Source organism: Orycteropus afer, unplaced genomic scaffold (genome assembly GCF_000298275.1).
Source record: "Orycteropus afer afer isolate SDZICR_OR568_19922 unplaced genomic scaffold, OryAfe1.0 scaffold00171, whole genome shotgun sequence".
Lineage (NCBI taxonomy): Eukaryota > Metazoa > Chordata > Mammalia > Tubulidentata > Orycteropodidae > Orycteropus > Orycteropus afer.
In genome coordinates this window covers 4,484,148-4,506,012 of record NW_006921758.1, presented here as the reverse complement: position 1 = coordinate 4,506,012, position 21,865 = coordinate 4,484,148, and the positions used below count along the sequence as shown (strand labels likewise).

General features: G+C 35.5%; 1 protein-coding gene across 1 annotated transcript; it reads right to left on the bottom strand.

The window, feature by feature from the left end:
- Positions 1-366: 366 nt before the first annotated feature.
- On the bottom strand, positions 367-21,643 carry LDHB (lactate dehydrogenase B). Its single transcript, XM_007946783.2, has 7 exons — positions 21,515-21,643; positions 14,646-14,763; positions 12,488-12,661; positions 10,457-10,630; positions 4,000-4,117; positions 2,360-2,483; positions 367-534 (listed from the first exon to the last, which is right to left on the bottom strand). The coding sequence occupies exons 1-7, from the start codon at positions 21,641-21,643 to the stop codon at positions 367-369; spliced, it is 1,005 nt and encodes a 334-aa protein (XP_007944974.1).
- Positions 21,644-21,865: the final 222 nt, after the last annotated feature.

Sequence of the window (21,865 nt, the reverse complement as noted above, 5' to 3'; positions counted from 1 at the left end):
TGCCCCAAGTCTTCACAAAGACTTTTTGTGCTCTTTGGAGGAAGCATCATAGAATGATATTGGAATGTAGGCAAACTTCTGACGTGTAGGAAGGACTATTTGTAAGCAGGCTGACTAAAACTTTCGAGAAATTATTAAAAAAAGGCATCTAAGAAACAGAAACACACAGCGATAGTTAATTTATTTTTTAAGGTCTCTGACTGAAACATTAAGCCAAGCATGTGATTTAATCCCATAATCGTATGGGCCCAAATTCACTTATTAGGAAGAGAAAAGCAAACTGTGGTCCATGTACATGGATGACAACTAAAGGCTCATGTTAATCACATTATAGTTTTAAAGTTTCTACAGTATAGAAGTTAAACGTCACAGATCTTTTAGGTCCTTCTGGATATCCCACAGAGTGTCTGCACTCTTCTTGAGCTGAGCAACCTCATCATCCTTCAGCTTCTGGTTGATAACACTGGTTAACCCCCGAGCATTAAGAATACATGGAAGGCTCAGGAAGACTTCATTCTCAATGCCATACATCCCCTGCCAGAAACAGAAAAATCTATTTATTTAGGTTAAGAAATGAAATCTCTATCTGAACATTAAGAATTATAGGAAATTTGATAAACACATTTTTTAATTTCCATCACTCATAGGCCCATATTTTCCACAATACTTTACATTTTGAATTAAATTGTATACATAGAATATTCAACTATACACATGATGAACCTAGATATTTTTAAGAAAACAATACTTTATTGTACTTACTGACACAGCATCCTCTGCTTAGACAGATTTTAATGAAATGTGATACTATGAATCTTAATCAAATTAAATTGCATTCAAATGTGGTTTTCGATTAATTACTTTTTATGAAAACGTAAGTTTGGTATCAAGATATTCTTATTCTTTGTGGTCATGAAAGTTATTTATGCAGGAGTATTATAGCAAAGGGAGGAATTTAAGGTGGTCACCCTCAAGGTCCTGAGTAATAGAGGGGATCATTAAAAAACAAGATTGTTGTAACATCTAGGAATTGTTTTAAAAAAGTACAATTTCCAAAGCTTTCTACCCATTTCTCCCATTTACTTACAAGAATTGATCAAATTATTTATGTTAAGCAAGAGTGACTTTAATATAATTTTTAGAACTTTTAACTACTAATATTTTACACATATAAAAAAGTAGGAAGAATAAACACATTTCTATATATACATCCCAAGACTCTAATTATCCAATTTTTGCCAAATTTGCTTTTTAAAATTTTACTACTGTATTTTAAAACAGAACACCCAAAGGTATCGCAATGTATGCTAGAAATCATACAACGGAAATCACAAAATAGAGATATTTCTATATGCATTTCTTTTGCATTTGTGTATAATATTTCTTATGTTTCTTTTACTCTTTTGCATTCTCTTCCTACTTTTATTTTACTCCATGCCATTGACTTGTGAAAAATGAATCCATTAATCATAACCAATGTTTTAATACAATTTTAGTTTTGTTTGAAAAATCAACAATTTCTATTTAAACATTTTGATTGTGGTTTATCTCATGGTTTTTGAATTAAACTAAATTTGTTAAGGCATCAGGTGCAACATCACCACTCATCTGTCAGTTTGTCGTACTGTGGTGGTTTGCATGTTCTATGATGCTGGGAGCTACACCACCAGTATTTCAAATACCATTAGGGTCACCCATAGTAGACAGGTTTCAGCAGAGCTTGCAGACTAAGACAGACTGAGAAGCAGCACAGGGCCATTCACTTCTGAAAAACTGATCACTGAAAACCTTATGAATAGCAACATCAAAGACAACCTATAGCATAGTGCCTAAGGCATTCGACTGCTAACCAGAAGGCTGGCGGTTCAAATCAGCCACTCCTGAGAAGGAAGGCTGGGCAATCTACTTCCATAGTGATACCACCTTGGAAACCCAAAGAGGGGTCGCTATGAGTCGGGTTCGACTCAGTGGCAGTGAGTGAGTAATTTGAAATGATATTCTATTACACTTATTCAAGTAGCCATGTATTTTGAGAATGTTCTGAATAAAATACAGTATAAGCAGGAATGTTTAATTCATCATTCTGTAAAGGAGAATTATAAAGATATATTAGCTGGCTCCACAAATTTTATGCTTTTGTCCCGACTTCCACTGAAAAAGAGGAAAGGTTTCTGTAGAACACTGAGATAATAATGGAAAAAAGATTTAAACACAATTGCTGTAGTTATTGTTTAACTCACAAAAAGATGGTTATTTCCTAACTTTTCTTTGCTCTTTTTCCTCTAGTCCTTCTTTGAGGTAACTCACTTATGGAATACAATGCTAGAAATCATAAAATAATTTTATCAACTTGTTTTACCTTCACCATTGTTGACACTGGATGAATCCTGGATAGATTTTTCAACATGGATTCAATCAGATCAGCCACACTTAATCCAATAGCCCAGTTGGTATATCCTTTTAGCTTGATGACTTCATAGGCACTAAGGAAAGAAGAAAATTATATATATATACAAATCGAAATCAGATTAAAATGTTATTGAAACCAGAACGCCTGGGTTTAACTCCTGTATTATATTACCAGTTCTTTCTTTCATCTTCCTGTGCCCTTGGGTAGTCATGTGTAAAATAGGAATAATAACGGTATCTACTTTATAAGTTTGTTAACAGTGTTAAATGAGTAGTTATATATGTAAAATGCTAAAGACATAAGAAGTACATGGTAGGTACTTTAAAAGTGTTTTGAAAAATCTAAATAACTTATTTTGTAAGTATTAATAAAATTCACAGTGGTAAAATGTGTATTTTTTCCAACCAATCACATGGATTCATAATCATGAGTATTTTAATGAGTATCAGGAAACTATAAAAGAAAAGACCTTATATTCAAGGGAGAAAATATACCTTGACCCTGATGCTGGATGTACCTACCATCATAACGTTAAACACTACAACTTACTTACTTAAAAGCAAAGTGATTGCAATCCCTAACCTGGCAATCTTCTTAGCATTAATTATATTCTTCAAAAACACAAAGGCACTTGTAATTGAGAAGTAGTTATTTACTGCAAAGTCAAGTCTGGACCAAGTTTTAAGAAATTAGGATTTAATGCAATCTACTGCTGACTAGATGGTCTTGGGAAACTATATGACTCAGGTAAGCACACATTTTCATATTTGTAAAATAAAAGGATTATGTTAGCTGAAATTCTAAGAATGCTTTCAACTTTAATTGTTTAAGACTGTTTTTTTCCATATACATGTCAAATTCCTAGAAAATTCAAAATACAAAAATGGAACTAAATAAAATGGCCCCAAGTTTGATACAACAGTTAGTCTAATTGTTAACAATTTTCTGCAAATAATAAGCTAGCATTTATTGAGTATTTACTAAATGATTAAGTATGATACATTTATGTACTTATGTGCATGTATTTTACTTCATAATCATTCCATTATACTATAACTTTACAGAGAAGAAAACTGCAACTCATCTTAAAAGGGTCAATGGCTTCCCCAAGACTTACAAAATTATTAAATGTCAGTGCCATGTTTTAAATCCAAGCTCTTTAAGTTTGAAATGACACATGACATTATAGGGATAAAACTTACAGAAAGACAGGATGGTTGCTAAAAAAAATAATAAAAAGGGTATTTTTTAGTTGAGTTTGGAAAGGGAAATACAGCATAGCTTACATACTCAGCAATCAATCGGAAGTATATACTTGAGGCAATTATGAGACTAATAGTTGTCTATTTTTCAGGTAAGTCAACTTTTTAGGTAAGTCAACCTTATTTACTGGTATGAGGCAACCTGAAGGCATTCTAACTTATTAATTTCATGTTTCACTCCTGTTATACATCAATTAATTTCCCTAGGGGTACTGTCACAAGTTTAACCAGTGCTTACTAAATTGTTTATCTGAGTAAGCAGCCATAGAAATTGTTTAATTTTATATAAAAATGAAATTATCTTAAATCAAGCTCTCTTCCACTGACCTTTCAACCACCATTTTATGCACTTCCTTCCAATTTTCACTGTCATTGTCCATCCCCATCTCTGGATTCAGTTCCTGGAGAGAAACTCCTGCCACATTCACTCCACTCCACACTGCCACTGTAAAAGCAGACAGACATTTTAGATAAATCTGACACAATTTTTAAAAATACATTCTTCAGATTTTATGTCTAAAGCAAGTTACTGAATACCCACTAAAACTGCTCCAATGAGCAGTGACTTCAGCAAAGCTCACCCAAAGGCTGACTTTTATCTTCAAACAGCCACGTATTTGACCTTTAAACATTCGATACAAAAGAGAATTGTGTGTCATACTTTTAGTGAATATGAAATTCTTCATGTATCTTTAGGTTTATGAAACTCAGAAGGGATTCAAGTTCTGTACTAGGTTAAAATTTGGTGTGAGGCATTTCTAACTGTCCTGCTGTTTTTCTAGAAATAAGCCCTTTTCTTCTAGAATGAGGAAAAAAAAAAAACTAGGACAGGCCCAAATGTAGTCTTAATTATCTCTAGATCTTCTTTCAGAAGAACCCCATATAATCATAGTGGGTTTTTCTGGCCCTAACGAGACCAAAGATTTCCTTCAAGAATGACTCCAGAGAAACAGCGGCCCCAAAGTGTTGTTCATCATTGACTATACAGATCAACTGGTGGATTTACTGAACCAAAACAATTCTCTTACTTTCATTACCACCCACGGCCCAGCCTAAAACATATATATTGAAGATCTAGGCATAGACAATGAATTTTCATGACACAGGCTCAGAACCACTGACATGTTCAGAATCCACTGGGAGAAAAAAACAAAGAACGAAAGCAAAGGCATATGAGCTATCATAGAGGTAAGAAGAAAGTACCATTGTAATAAGGAAGAACCTACTTAATTTAGAGGAAAAGAGTGTTAAAAAAGGCTACAAAACAGACATTTGAACTGAACCTTTACAAATAAGCATATGTTCTTCAGAGATCTTTGAAGACTATTCTAGACTTAGGAAATATGAACAAGAGCCATGGGATAAAGACTAGTAGGACGACAGTCAACTTTGAAGAGAAAAAGCTATCACCGTCCAAATAAGATCTTTTAGTCCTCAACTTCTGCCAATTCAAGGTTATTGCTGAGAAAACTAGTGCATCTTCACATCCTTTGGAAAGTCGATGAAAACTATGAAAATCTAAATAAGCATATCATGTGACAATAGTTTAATTCTGTTTTATGTAGACAATACAGATCAAAGTGGAATTGGAAAAAAATTTTTGGAAACAAATGAAACAGTAATGAGTGAATAAAACATCAGATAGGAGTACAAAGACATGATTCTAGTGGTAGTTATGCCATTAACTAGCTGAAGGATCTTCAACAAGTCACTACATCTGTTTTTGCCTTGATTTTTTTCCACATAAAAAGGCAAGTCTTGACCTAGAGAATATGTAGTCACTTTCAGACCTATATGCTTCTAGTCATTATAGAATTTTAATAGCTAACATTTATTGATCTTTTACTGTATATCAGTAAAAGTACAGTACATTGTATTAAATACTTTTCAAACACAGGTAAACATCATTCCAGTATTCTTTGCTTTCAGCCAAGATCCATCTGTCATCAGTAATGATACTCCTCATTCCATGTTCTCTTCTGAATCTGGCTTGAACTTCTGTCAGTTCTCTGTCAATACATTACTCCAAGCACTTTTGAATTATCTTTAGGAAAATCTACTTGCACATAATATTAATGATCTTGTTTGATAATTTCTATATTCTGTTGGATCACTTTTCTTTGGAATGGGCACATAGATTGATCTTTTCCAGTCAGCTGGCCAGGTAGCTATCTTCCAAATTTATTGACATAGAAGAGTAAGGACTTTCAGCATTGTATCCATTTCTTGAAACATCTCAATGTGTATTATATCAATTTCTGGAGCCCTGTTTTTCGCCAATGACTTCAGTGCAGCTTGGACTTCTTTCAGTACCATAGGTTCTTGGTCATATATTACCTCCTGAAATGGCTGACCTTTGATCGTTTTTTTTTTTTTTTAAATTTGTGCTTTAGGTGCTAATTTACAGCAGAATTTGTTTTACATTCAACAGTTTGTGTACATTTGGTTTCACTCTCCAATTACCATCCCCAACCTAACCCATTTGCTTTAGCTACTCTGCATTCAAGAGCAAGTTTCAGAGTCTCTCTAATATCCACTTTGTTTTTTTCTGTCTGTCTTTTTATCGACCTTTTGCTTTCTCCATACATGTCATCCCACAACTTGTCTGGTCTTTGTTCATTAATGTTCAATGCATCAAATCTATTTTTCAGATGGTCTCCAAATTCAGGTGGGATATACTCAAGGTTGTATTTTGGCTCTCATGGACTTGTTTCAATTTTTTTCAGCTTCAACTTAAACTTGCATATGAGCAATTGATAGGCTGTTCCACAGTTGGCTCTGGGCCTGAGACTGATGATACCAAGCTCCATTGTCTATTTCCACAGATGTAGTTGATTTGATTCCTGTGTATTACATCTGGTGAGGTCCCTGTGTATAGTCATCATTTATATTGTTGAAAAAATATATATGCAATTAATAAGTCATTGGCCTTGCAAGATTCTCTCATGCAATCTCTGGAGTCATTTATTTCTATCACCAGAACGGTATTTTCCAAGTACCAATGTACTTCTTTGTTCCAACTTTCTCATTCCAATCATGAGCAATTATCAATGCATTTATAGTGCATGCTTGGTTGATTTAACACATCCATAACAAATTATGGGTAACACTGTAAAAATGGAAATTCCAGAACACTTAACTGTGCTCATGAGGAACCTGTCCATGGACAAAGAAGCAGTCATTCAAACAGAACAAGAGGATAATGCATGGTTTAGAATTGGGAAAGGTTTGCCTTAGGGTTATATCCTTGCACCATACTTACTCAATCTGTATGCTGACCAATAACCTGAGAAGCTGGGCTATATGAAGAAGAACACAGCATAAGGATTGGAGGAATACTCATTAACAACCTACAATATATAGATAACACAACCTTGCTTGTTCAAAGTGAAGACGACTTGAAGCACTTGAATGAAGTACAACCAGAATGCTCCTTTACAGTAAAAATAGATAAAATGCCTGTGATGCTTGTGGTCATGTTTATCAGAAGGAACCAGTCCCTGGAGAAAGATATCATGCTTGGTAAAGAAGAGGGCCAGCTAAAAAAGGGAAGACCCTCAATGAGATGGACTGACACAGTGGCTTAATGATGGGCTCAAGCATAGCAGTAACAAAAAATGGCACAGGACAAGTCAATTTTCGTTCTATTGTACATAGGTTCTCTGTAAGTTGGAACCGAGTTGACAACACCTAACCACAGCAACACAGGTACTATAATCATCCTCATTTTACATATGAAGAAACTGAAGCCCAGAAACATTATAAACTGTGAAGTTACACATCTCATTAAGAGTGTACAACAAGACCTAAAATAATGGAGCTATCTGATTAAAACTTCATATGCTCAAAACAGTTACTACGTCCTAGAAGAAGATACAAGATTATTAAATTTAACTAGGAAAAAAAGAGTAAGACAAGACCTTGGGTGAAGAACTCCCGGAAGAAATACTACCATGTGCAAAAAAAAAAAAAAAACACCACCCAGTATCGTTATATAAAAAAGCACAAATAAATTACATATAATTTTAAGAGCAAAGATTTATAACACAGTCTAAACTCTTTACTAAAATCACATTACAAACTCCCACTGAAGTTAAAGGAATATTTCACCTTAACCTTGTATGAAGAAAATAGCCCCTTACAATGCAGAAATGAATTTAGTAAAATAAATACTATGCTGTGATTTCTTACAACTTAATATTATGAGCTTATTCAATATATTTTGGTTAATAATTAAGTTTTGATTCATGTAATAGTTTCAGAATTTTTCTTATACATGTAGTTATTTAGAACAGAAATAATTTAAAAGGAAAGAGAAATATTGACTTAAAATAAAATATTTGAAATAAATTTTAAAACATGGTTTCAAAACCAAGCATTTGATTCCCACTCAGAGCAACCTTCAGTGGGTTTCCAAGGCAGTAAATCTTTATGGAAATAGATTACCCCATGTTCCTTCTGTGGAGTAGCTGGTGGAATTGAACCACCAACTTTCTGGTTAGCAGTTAAATGCTTTAGGTACTGTGCCATCAGAACTTCTTACAAAATAAAATCAAAATATATTTTTAATGTTAGTATTTTTACTATGACTAATTTATGTCCAATTATTCTTTCATTTAAACTCTTGGAAAATGGATTTGCTTTGTAAACTTTCACCCACATCACAATTAAAAAAAATATTTAAGAAAATATTTGGTTTATTTACCATATGGTATTTTACGACTTAAGTGATTGATAGTTGTAATTAATGGGTTCCTAAAAATCAGATTTCATTTGATGCAAGATTTACTTTACATTATAGAATAGTGGACCTAGGCTATTTAAATGCTTCATTACCCAATTCATTGCTTTTTCAATAAACACCATTAGTGTAACAGCTCTGTTCACTGAAAGCACCTAGATGTAAAAACACAACAGTAGCAAGAGCAACTTTATTGTCCAGATCTCGATTTCTAAGTACCCTCCTCAAGTAAAAGAAAACAGCTTGAAGAATCTGCCAGTGGCCAAGTCCTAATTTAATTAGTAAAGTTGTTATTATCGTAATAATTATTACTGGAATCTCTGACAGTGTAGTGCCTAAGGCATTTGACTGCTAACCAGAAAGCTGGCAGTTCAAACCCACCAGCCACTCCTTGGAAGGAAGACTTGGCAATCTACTTCCATAGAGATACCGCCTTGGAAACTCAAGGAGGGTCGCTATGAGTCACAATCAACTTGATGGCAGTGAGTTTGTTTTTTTTGCAATAATTACCACTATCATAATAATTTGACCATTATTACAACAGTGATAGAATATTCATTGAATAAAACAAAACCTGAGTCCATACTGATATAAAAAATGAAGAAACAAATAAATGTCGAGAAGGGATAGCTCTCTTAGAGTTGTTGTTGTTGTTTGCCATCGAGTCGGCTCCAACTCATAGCGACCCCTCCTTAGATTTCCGAGGCAGTATCACTACGGAATTAGGATTGCCCAACCTTCCTTCCGAGGAGTGGCTGGTGTGTTTGAACCGCCAGCCTTCTGGTGAGCAGTCAAGTGCATTAGGCACTATGCTACCAGAGCTCCTAATACAGTAGAACACAACTAGTAACTATATAGAAGGGATTATGGAATTACAACACCATGTTTGGCAACTATCATGGTAATAACTGACTCAACTAAGAGTGATCAGTGGATAATAAACTTAGCAGGTAAAAGTGTGATGAGGAATAAGGTATTTACCCAGCCTCAAAGTATCCCTTAACAAATTACTTATTAATTAAAACCAAATCAAACTCACTGCCGTCAAGTCGGATCCAACTCATAGTGACCCCTCCTCCTTGGGTTTCTGAGGCGGTATCACTACGGAAGTAAGACTGCCCAATCTTTCTTCCAAGGAGTGGCTGGTGGGTTTGAACCTCCAGCCTTTTGGTTAGCAGTCAAATGCCTTAGGCACTATGCTACCAGAGCTCCTTATTAATTACAAAGGTAAAAAAAAAAAAACAAAAAACTTCACGGTGATTAATCTAGCAAACACAAAACTGAATAATCACAGTTAACATCACCAATAATGGGACACACTGGTATGTGTGCATTCTGGCACAATGCCCCGAGAAGGCCTCAGCATGTCTTCTCTGCTGGAAGTATTTATGCCAAAAGTACATAAAGTCAACCTGATCATGAGTAAACTTTCAAATAAACCTAAATTAATGGATATTCTACAAAATAATTCACTGACTCTTCAAATATGTCATCATTAAAAACAAAGACAGACTGAGGAACTGTTCCAGACTAAAGGAAATGAAACAGGCCTAATGACTAGATGTAATGTGTGATCTTGGAATGGATCCTGACCTGGGAAAAAAGAGTACAGAAGACATTATTGGGATATTTATAGATGTTTGCATAGGGACTCTAGATTTTCTACTCTGATACACATGGAGTCACCAAGAGTTGGAACTGATTCCACAGCAACTGGCTGTTTATGAAAAAGAAATCCTTGTTCTGAGGAAATACACACTAAAGGGTTTATGGAGGAAAGGGCATGATTGTTCAAATGGATTCTGGAAAACAAAATAAATGATAACTAGCTAACTAGAGTGAACAGAGAAGGGGGAAAAAAAAAAAAAAACCAGAATAAATGTCAAAACAAATAAGGAGAACAGAGAATTAATTATACTATTCTTACAATTTTTCCAAATTATATGAAAGTGTATAAAAATTAAACTAAGACAAAAATAATTCAGAATGGCAGGAACAATACCATAAATACATAGTAAATATTTTCTATTTTTTTTTTTTTACCACTTGAGTCGCCATGTTCTCCCAAAATCCATCCATGGCAGCTGCTGGGATGAATGCCAAGCTTCTCAGCCATAAGATAGCGAAATCTAGCAGAATCCAGGTTACACCCACTTCCAATCACACGGTGTTTGGGTAATCCACTGAGTTTCCAGGTGACATATGTAAGAATATCCACTAAAAAGTTTAGAAATAAATATGTAAGTAAACCAAAATTGTCTGCAACTGCTATGTTAATTTGTGGGTACCCTGGCTTCCTCTTCTCCCATCTCCCATTATGCAAGGAAGAAGGCCAGAAAGATGTAAATAGTTTAACTTACCATAGTTAAAGATAACAGACGTGAAAGAGATAAAAGCAAACTTTTAACCCTTATTTATAATAAGTGAAATTTTAAAACACGAAAATCCAATATTGTGTTTTTATATTTTTATTATTACTTGCAACAAATATATAAGATTAACTTACTTTAAGATGAAAGAAGAAGTGTTGAATGAGATCATTACTTAAGTTTCTTTCAATGCTAACATTCCATGATTGTAAAGACCACCATCACAAGTCAAAAACCATAGGTTACTAACTTACCAAGGCAAGCTACTTTAAATCTTCCTGGACACGAGATACTATTCAGTAAATTACTTTAATAATGAAGATTACCATGTTCTACTATTTAATAAAATGGCCATGATGACAGAGCTCTTGCTCCAGTGTGGCATAGCCTGAGACCACAAAGACATAAAAGCTTTTGCTAGTCCAGACATAATCACAGGACTTACTGGTTAATTGCAAAAAGTAGAAACATGTGCTGACAGGAAGGCAAGGAGATGGGATTTAATCTTGCAATCTATATCTCCATACTTGGACACTGCCTAAAATATTTTATGGGCCTTTTGTACTGGTTCATTACAAACTACTTCTTGCAAACTTAAATTCAATGGGAGCAACTCCCTGGAGCATTAAATTTTGAAGCTATACCTAGAAAACTGCATAATCAAGTTAGTTGATGCCTGCCTTAGGCACAGGATGGAATAACTTAATACTTGCTAGCTATTGGTTGTTCCTGCTCTCCATGTATCTGTCACATATATACTTAGAAGCTGTTTTATATACAAGATTTTGCTATTTAGTAAGCCCCAATCCCAGTCAGAAGAGGGTAATAATAACACTGAAAGAATCTTTATCCCTGCTTTCTCCCAACATTCAATATTAAATAAACTAATTAGTATTTCCCTTTGCTCTTATTCACCATGCTTCTCTATTATAAAGTCCCGGAATAATCAATTTTCCTGTTCTATCAATGCATCTATTACACTCACCAATAGCCAGTAAGTCTGGTGGGAAATGAAATGTTGGCAAAAGGAAATGTGAAATAGAGTGAATTTTAATTGATTACGCTTAGAAAAGTAGGATTCTTTCTAAACAAGTGTTTGAACATTTATTCTGCACTGAGTTAGCAAGAAAAGCAATGCTTGAGTCACATTTGGTTTTAGCATTTACATCAATACATGTCCATACAATCTATCAATATCCATTAATACAGTCTATTTCTATCTTTAAACTAGGACTGGCTTTCTTTATGCTTTTCAAATTTAATTTGCTTCAGTTCTGAACAGTTTTAGCATTAAGGAAACTCAAATGTATCTTCCAGAATATGTTAAAATGTTTCCTAGAAATTGAAGCCATATTTGAATGTTTCATTATGCATCCTAGAATAATTGTTACAGAAAATTCTAAAAGCCTTTAGACTCTACAACAAACCCAGAAGAAACAAACAGATGGAACTGCTTTATATAAAATTCTTCTAACGTTTTTGAACATTTGGCCTGGAATGGTGTCATCTGATTTGCAAACATCACTACTCTTGTGGCTAATCACAGAAGACATGTGCATTGCTTCTGTTAATGAATACTAAAACAGATTTTTTTTTTAAGAGTAAACACACACACACAACACATACACACACACACACACACACACGCGCGCGCGCACACAAATTGAACTTAAAAGAACTGAGCCTTAGGGTATTATAAAAATACCTGGGTTGGAAACCACAATTATAATGCAGTCAGGACTATACTTGACAATCTGAGGAATAATGAACTTGAAGACATTAACGTTCCTCTGTACCAGATTGAGACGACTCTCCCCCTCTTGCTGACGAACTCCTGCAGTTACGACCACAATCTTAGAATTGGCTGTCACAGAGTAATCTTGAAAACAGAAGGAAAAAGTGTTTTAAAATATAACTCTTTAACAAAATGTATTCTATATAATATATTCTAGAAGCCTACACACATAGAAGCTTCTAGAATTTCTATGGAAATGATATGTTCTGTATCACAAGGATTTGATTCAATATTCTTACGTCCTTTTTTTTTTTTTTTTTATTATTCTCCTTCCCTACTGTTTTTTTTTTTTTTTACGTCCTTTTTTTTTTTTTTTGCCCTTGAGCTACATAGAAATAATCCAACCATAAAACTGGCTCAGAAGAGGAACCAAATAAAGGCCCTGAATTATGTTTCTGGCCTATAAATATGAAATGCCATTGACTATACAGAACAATGAATTGCCAGTAATGAAATGAAGCATAGTGAGTTCCAGAGTGAGATCAGATTTGGACTCCAAAGGCCCAATAGTCAGCCTTCCAACAAAGAAAGTAATATTAAGTTACTTTTAGGTTTATAATGTAAATCTATGAAGGGAAAGAAGGCACTACGTGTTCTTGGCTAGAAATTAAAATTTTAGATTTCTAATACTCAAAATTTTAAAGAAGCTTATTCACCTTTGAGCAGTAAGTTTTTCTGGAAAACTTTTCCTCAAGATAGTATGTCATTGTTGTAGATATATAGCCATTACAGCTGATGATTCACATAATTAAACAGTGCTGCTATATGACTCTTCATGGTTATTAATACTTTGTTAGGTTCCTCATCAAGAAATGGGGATAATAATAGTACCTATACCACATAGGGCTGTGGTGAAGATGACATAAAATGGGATAATAGATGAAAAATGTTTCACACGGTACCGGGGATATTAATAATTCCATAACAACTAGTATTAATAGCATTATTGTTAGAATTTTCTTTTTCTTTCCTTTTGGAGGTCCACAGTTCTTTATCTTTACACACAGCCATGCTGTGATGGCAAAAGGAAATGTGAAATACAACGAATTTTAACTGATTACCACTGCATAAATGTGGTAAACCAGAACATACAGTTATTTAGAACATGAACTTACTAGTTTCTTCAGGGTTCTTAAATTACTATGCACGCATATGTTTTTTGGAGTCTAAAACATTCCTGTGTTCCAATACAGGCAGGTAATTATGATACAATATCCTAAAATGTTATGCACCAAATATTACAGAAGATATATGGCAGAGGGAATATAAAGATGATATTTGAGTCCTAGACGACAAACTAAATGAAGAAGAAAAGAAGAAACTGCCAACTAGACTTGCCAGGACAGGAAGACTAATTTTGTATCAGAGAATGAGGGAGGAGAGGAAGATGTCGAGGCATGTGGAAATACAGGCTGTGTCCAAATTATGAAGGTCTGTGTATGCCCTATTAGATGATTTAGAATACAGACAATGATATATATAAACAGGTAAAAAACCTTTTAAAGAAAGATTGATAGTGTAGTGGTAGTGTAGAACACAGAGTATATCATCACTCTCTACATCTTTCCAGGATGAAAACATCAATTTGCTTTTAGCAAAACAGAAAGAAAGTGGGACTCTACAAATTAAGGAAAGAAACTTGATCTGTAGGAGAAAGATGGTACAAGAAACTAAACAATGGTATAAAATCAGAAGTTGTTATTTTATTTTAGTGACTTATCAATGGTCACTTATGGCTAACAAACTCATTTTTAAAGTTGTCCATTAACAAGGAAATATATAATTAATAGATTAGAAAAATAAAACAGAATAAAGAAATAAAAATAATTTTTTATAAAATGGGAAAAACTCTTACAATCAGATAAAAATTTTGCATTCTTTGTGGAAAATACCAAACCAGATCATGAACATTTTATTGCTAACAGTTACTGAAATAACTATTTCAAATTTTCAATTTTTCCTAATTAAAAAACAAGTCCATTATGCTGTAGAATGCACCCCAATTTTATTATTATTATGAAGTATATCTACTCAATATTAAATTGCTTTGGGCACAAAATATATCTACCTTTGTCTGCTACGATTTTAGATGTCTGAAGAAATAAGCTCCCATGCTGCAGATCCATCATTTCTCCTTTGAGTTTATCTTCCAAAACATCCACAAGGGCAAGTTCATCAGCCAAAGACTTTAAACACAAAAATGGGTGATAGTATCTTAAACCATTTAGGATGCCTCTGCTCATCATCCATTTGCTCACAATCCATTTTAAACAGAAGGAAGACTGGGCAATCTACTTCCGTAGTAATACTGCCTCGGAAACCCAAGGAGGGGTCGCTATGAGTCGGGTCCGACTTGCCAGCACATAACAACAACAACAAGCCATCAAATGTCTAAAAATCTTGACAGTTTTACATGGAGCCTGGTGTGTTCTTTTGACAATTTCACCATATAAGTCTTCAGCAATGACTTACTAATATTTAATATACCAGTTTTTCAGAATGTCATGTTCTACTACTCAATAAAACTCAGTAACGATGTTTCAAACTATGCTTTAAGAATACGAAGACTTAAAGATTCTTTATTAAATCAACCTGGTTCAACAGCAACCCCACAGGACACAAGTTTTTACATCAAGAGGGGAGGGATGGAGAAAGAAACCTACCCAGACCCAGAAACAACCTTGGGGAATATGTCCATCCTTAAGGTCACTCCTAGTCTGGAAGAGGCCTGAGAGAAGAGATTTGTTTTAAATCACCACGTATTTGAATTTACTTTGGGGAACAAACTGGAGCTCTGGTTGAAGCTTGGAAGCTTCAATTTGGCTCTGGACTTATCCATACATCTTCACTGGGAGAGTCTCAATGACAGACAGGGCCAAGAATGGCAGAATTTCCACACACCATCAATCCGCACCTTTGCCTGTAGACTCTTTTACAGTCTTACAGTTCTCTTGTTTTATATACCAACTGTCATCGTCTATCCCCTACCAAAAACAAAGCCCTATCCATTCCCTTTAATCTTGATCTAACAGCATATTCTTTTATCTTGTCTGACTCTCTAACATGAATAATGTGAAAGAAAACCAAAACCCTAGATCCTCTCTTTCAGTAATCATGTGTACTTCAGCACGTCCTTGAGCTTTTCTTCTTATAAAATTGAGGGGGTGAGTATAGATTCATCTTATCAGCTTTCCAGTTTTGAAATTCGGTCATCTTATAGAAGTCCCAAGAGCTCTGCTGGTGCAGTGGTTAAGGTATTCAGCTGCTAACCAAAACGTCAGGAGCTCTGGTAGCATAGTGCCTAAGGCACTTGACTGCTAACCAGAAGGCTGGCGGTTCAAACCCCCCAGCCACTCCTCGGAAGGAAGGTTGGGCAATCCTACTTCCGGAGTGATAACTGCCTCGGAAACCCAAGGAGGGGTCGCTATGAGTCGGGGCCGACTCGACGGCACATAACAACAACAACAACAACAACCAAAACGTCAGGGGTTCAAACCCACCAGTCATTCCACAAGAGAAAGATAAGGCAGTCTGCTTCTGTAAAGAATTACAGCCTTGGAAACCCTATAGGGCAGTTCTGCTCTGTCCTATAGGGTCGCTATGTATTGGAATCAACTTGATGGCAGTGGCTTTGTTTTGGTTTTTTTTGGTATGAAAGTCCTTGACTTACCAACTCTTTGTAAAACTGTTATCCTTCCTAACTAGAGCCGTAAATTTATTGTTTTTAGGGCTGCCAACAAGGAGCTCTGGTGGCACAGTGGATAAGGCATTTGGCTGCTAACCAGAAGGTTAGTGGTTCAAACCCACCAGCTGTTCTGTAGGAGGAAGATGAAGCAATCTACTTCCATAAAGATTCACAGCCTTGGAAACCCATTGGAGGTCGCTATTATCAGTCTGAATTGAATCGATGGAAGTGGATTTGTACTTTTTTTTTTTTTTGTGGTTAGGATTGCTAACAAAATAATCAGCAGAATAGAAAATAGGATAAAACCGGAGTACATGTTAACGTGCAAATATCTCTTCCAAGGATAATATTTTAATTATCTACGCAGATGATGGGTATGCTGGGGAAAAAAGGGGGAGAATGAGAATGAATTCAGGAAGCTCTCTGAAGAATAAGGTGCAGTAGCCTAGGGTGGAATGTGGAGCATCAAGAAGGTACTGGCCAGAAGGGAAAGAAGCAAAGAGGAAGGTGAGACAGTCACTGAGAAAACTTGACCTATGTCAACAAGCTAGCTGTCAGGTCCTGCTTCCTGTAGGAGGATGGCAAATGAGCACAGCCCCTGACTCCAGAAGCTGAGTGGCTGGCTGGACTTTAGAAGAGAGCTACAATAGGCTTGTTTGCAAGCCCTCCTATGCGACTGAAGCCTCCTCTGACTGTGTTCTTGGTTCTAAGCAACTGGCTTACATGAGAACTCATGAAATAATCATTTTGTGAGTCGGGTATTTCTTAACAAAAATGTTCTTACCTCCATTTAAACAAAATACTGGCATTAGAATGTTATCTGTTTTTACTTAGACACGTTTTGATAGCTTCAAAACGGTTTTGTTCCTTTGCAGCTTCTGACAAGATCACACAAAACAATCATTTGTGTTTTTTAAAGTTCTAAATTAATACAGTTTAACTTAATAATAGCCATAGCATTCTGTCAAAATACTAAGTCCTAAGAATGCCATTCTTATTTTAGTAACATCTCATGTGTGGTGCTGAAGTCAATGGCACAAAACAATTTAGGGCGTAAGTGGAAAAGGATGTATCTCAGATCCTGCCTTTTTGTTTCAGTGGGTGTAGAGAATTGGCTGAGAAATGTGAACTCAGCTGCTATGGAAGGAAGCTATCTAACACTTAAAAAAAAAAAAAATTGCAGTGCTGAATTTAGTTGCATCTGTATTAATATTAATAAAGGAACTCTGGTAGCACAGTGCCTAAGGCATCTGACTGCCAACTAGAAGACTGGTGGTTCAAATCCACCAGCCACTCTGCAGGAGCAAGACTGGGCAATCTAATTACGGAAAGATTTACCAACTTGGAAACCCAATGGGGGTTGCTATGAGTCGGAATCAACTTGATGGCAGGGAGTTTTTTTCTTTTTTTTCTGTATTAATAAAGAGTCTCCAGGGTAGAGGACACAAACAGAATGCGCATTGACTAAGGACTGATGCTGCTGTCTGGCTTAAATAAATCCCCGTTGGCATTCACATATTTTATAGCTTAAGTCACTATATGCATATTTTGCTTAAGGTATAAATATATTTGAAATGGTTTAAAACAGGAAAGGCAGTAATCTTATTAAGGCACAAGGTTAAGAGCCAAAAATATCACTGATAAGCCCTTAACAATGACAAATGTTTTTCAGTCTGAAGTCCTGAGTGGACCAGATCCAGTGACATATTTTTGCCTCTTGTTCCTCTTAGATTATGTATTACTGCCACCAATGCCTTGATATTTGATAGCTGCCATTTTTACACTAAAGTCTTTAATATGCATGGAATTATGTGGGAAGAAAGGTATAACATTTTTCAAATCTTTAAATGGCCAAGCACTATTTATTCAACAGTGCCCTCACCCCCGAAATGACACTTCTACCTAATTAAATAAAATTTGGGCTTGTTTCTGTTTTTTTTTTTTTTTTTTAAATTAATCTCTGTATTCTTGCGCAAATACAAAATTCTTAATTAAGTTCTACTTCAGTGCCAAGTCCTCCACTACTCTGCAACATGTACAAAAAAAAGCACAAAAATTGTGCAACATGTCTGCAACGACACCCCTCCCAAGAGACTTCTCATGGGGTCTTTGTCCCACAAGAAAGTAACTACAGTGGACTAAACCAAGGAGGGACACTCCGCTCAAAGACACTAAGGGGTTATGACAATCTGGCATGGAATTTTTGCACAACTATGAAAACATGACGATGTTAACGTTCAGACTTTCTGTTGGTTGTTAAAATGCAGAAATTGTGCTTGGTAGTGGAGAAGTCATACGTGGTAGCAGGAGCCATGATACACAAAAGCTGTGCTCAAATTCCACAAAATATAGGTTCAGTTTATTAGTATTAACAGAATTCAACATAACTCAATGATAGAGTAGATTCTGACTCACAGCAACCCTGTAAGACAGAGTAACCCACAGGGTTTCCAAGGCTGTAAACCTTTAGGGAAGCAGACTGCCTCATTTTTCTCCCTCACAGTAGATGGTGGGTTTGAACTGCTGACCTTTGTTTAACAGGGAAATATATTAACCACTGTACCACCAAAGCTCCTTAGCATTAGCAGAAGTACCTTAATCTTTATCCATTAAAATAGAAGATTTCGAAAATTTTAATTAGTAAAATGGTTTTTTAACAAGACGGTTGTTCTTGAATTTTTTTCATACTTTCAAAAACAGTCTTAGTGAGATACTTTCCACATACTTCCTAAGGCACTGTACTCCCATTTTATGAACAATAAAAGGAAGAGAGTATTCAACTTAAGAAGAGAAATCACAGCATGTATTAGAAGATTCCTATTGTGTCAGCAGCAGGGTCTGTTTTCTTGATCATGTAAAAGTTGGGCCAAGTATTACCTAACTTTGGACACAGTCTCAATTAAATTATTTACTGTAGAGAATTTTACATCTATGATAAAAAGGACTGTTGTTGTTATGTGCCATCAAGTCAGCCCCGACTCACAGCTACCCCTCCTTGGGTTTCTGAGGCGGTATCACTATAGAAGTATATTGCCCAATCTTCCTTCCAAGGAATGGCTGATGGGTTTGAACCGCCAACCTTCTGGTTAGCAGTCAAGTGTCTTAGGCACTATGCTACCAGAGCTCCTAAAAAGGACCGTAGAGGTATTCTTCCTAAAATCGTGATAGATCTGATGCAATTGTATGCAATGTCCAAATTGAGAGATTAGCAGGAAGAAAAAAAAAGTCTATAGCTAGCACTTCTCTAAGACTTACGTTTTTTAACTGCCTACATACTACATAGAATAATGATAAAACAGAGTCCCTATGGTTAAGAGTTCAGAGTTCTGAGTTCAAAGCACAGCTCTACTATTCCTAGGTGTGTGACTGTGGGCAAATCACTTCATCTCATTAAGCCTCAGCTACTCCATATCTTACCCACAGGTATCAAGTCAATTCTGACACATTGTGACACTATAGAACTATATATAGAACAGAGTAGAACTGTACCATAGCATTTCCAAAGCTGTAAATCTTTTTAGAAGCAGATTGCTTCATTTTCCTCCCTCAGAGTGGCTGGGTGGTTCTGCTGGTAGGTTTGAACTGCCCACCTTTTAGTTAGCAGCCAAATGCCTTAACCACTGTACCATCAAAGCTCCTCATAAGACCAGTTCCTATCTCTTGAGGATGTTGTTTAAAATGAAGCATTTTATTTAAAACACTTTCAACATAGTAAGCACTCAAAAAAAAAAAAAAAAAAGTAAACTGGAATACTTTGTGATTTTAGTGGCATAAAATTGTGATTCTTTAAATCCTATGCAATCTGGAAAACAGGCATCCTAAAGCTCAGGTACCTAGTCATTTAAAACTAGCTGGAAAAAATGCAAAAGAACAAAGCTTTTCGGGGCATGCACATACTACACACTTTAATTGATAACTATTTCTCAGTAAAGATTCAGAACTCTTTCTTTTAGAATTTAAGTTTGCAAATAGAAATATGCTTGGCTAGGAGTTACTCAGGCAGCCTTCGTATGTGGCACAAAGGGACAATGTGCTCTACTGAAGCAAGGCAGCATTTTTTTTTTTCTTTCTTTCTTTGGTTCCTACATTTAAGGCAACCATTAGAAAGAACAAGCAATCTATTCATTGAAGTCAACAAGAAAAGGGCTTCTTTCCTCAAAAGTCCTTGTGTACTAAAGAAAACCAACTATGGTGAGAACCATATGCCATATACATAAGGTAAGTCAAAAGTCTACAGAGGTCAATAGGACAAATAAAGTTTTGGAAAGTGAAAGGTGATTTGGAAGGTGATGATAGGATGGTGTCAGTATTAAATTTCTTGATGTGGATAACTGTATTGTGAATATGTAAGAGCATGGCCTATACTCAGGAAAATCCGGGCAAAAGGTATATGGAAATTTTACATGTTTCACTACTCTAGCAAAGTCTCTCTACATTTCAAAGGACTGGAAAATAAAGCCATTAGATGAAAGTTTGAGATAAATAATAGGATATTCCTAGAATCTCAGAAAGCTACTTTTCAGATTACTCATTAATTGCAGAGGGAAAAGAGACCTCTGCAATGAAGAAACCTTGTGATTAGACTGAATTCAACATCACCAATCATGAGAGAAGTTGAACATTATACAGCTGCTGATGAGATGCACAATAATATGAAATCACCTCGCTGTAATTCCACCCCAAAAATTAAGCCTAATTACAAGGAAACATCAATCAAACCTAAATTAAGAGACATTCTAAAAAACAGCCCTTGAACTTCTCAGGAGGGTCAATGACAAGAAAAACAAAGAAAGGCTGCACAATCCTTGATTAAAAAATAGACATGAAAAGTGTATGACATACGATCTTGGATAGGTGTGAGAACAGCTGTTAAGGGAGAAAATGGAGAATTTTAAATTTGAGTACTAAATATTGGAAAATGACAATCCCTGGCTGGTGCAAATTGTTAACAACCTTAGCTGCTAATCAAAAGGCTGGAGGTTCGACTGTATCCAGGGGCATCTCAGTAGCCCTGGTGATCTGCTTCCAAAAATTCAGCCATTGAAAACCCTCTGGAATGCAGTTCTACTCTGACACAGGAGAGGCTGCCCTGATCAGAACTGACTCGATGGCAACTGGTTTATATTAGAGTGTATCACCCTCTTAGGTAACAAATGCTCAAGTATTTAAAGGTGAAGTATCATGATTATCCTAACTTATTTCAAATTATTCAAGAGAAAAAGAAAATCTTTGATAGTGTTCTTGAAACATACTTTTCCCAGAATGCTGATCGCACATGCCATACCAACTTGTCCAACACCGACTACAGTGATTTTATTATTTGGAACCGCTGTCTCTTCTTCTGCAACTGGTGCAATCAGTTTTTCCTTAAGAGTTGCCATTGTGCCCTGCAAAAAAATACCAACATCATAGATATACCCACAGATAAAACCAGAATGGGACTTATTCTTCAAATGTTACTGTTGCAATTTGTGAACCAAAGTACTGTTTACAATGTGCCATGATATTCTGGAACACAGGATGTATTTAAAGAATCATGTGACTCATTTAATGGTGGATTTAATCAGTTTAAAACTCCATGAGGTTCATTAAACTGTGCGTTA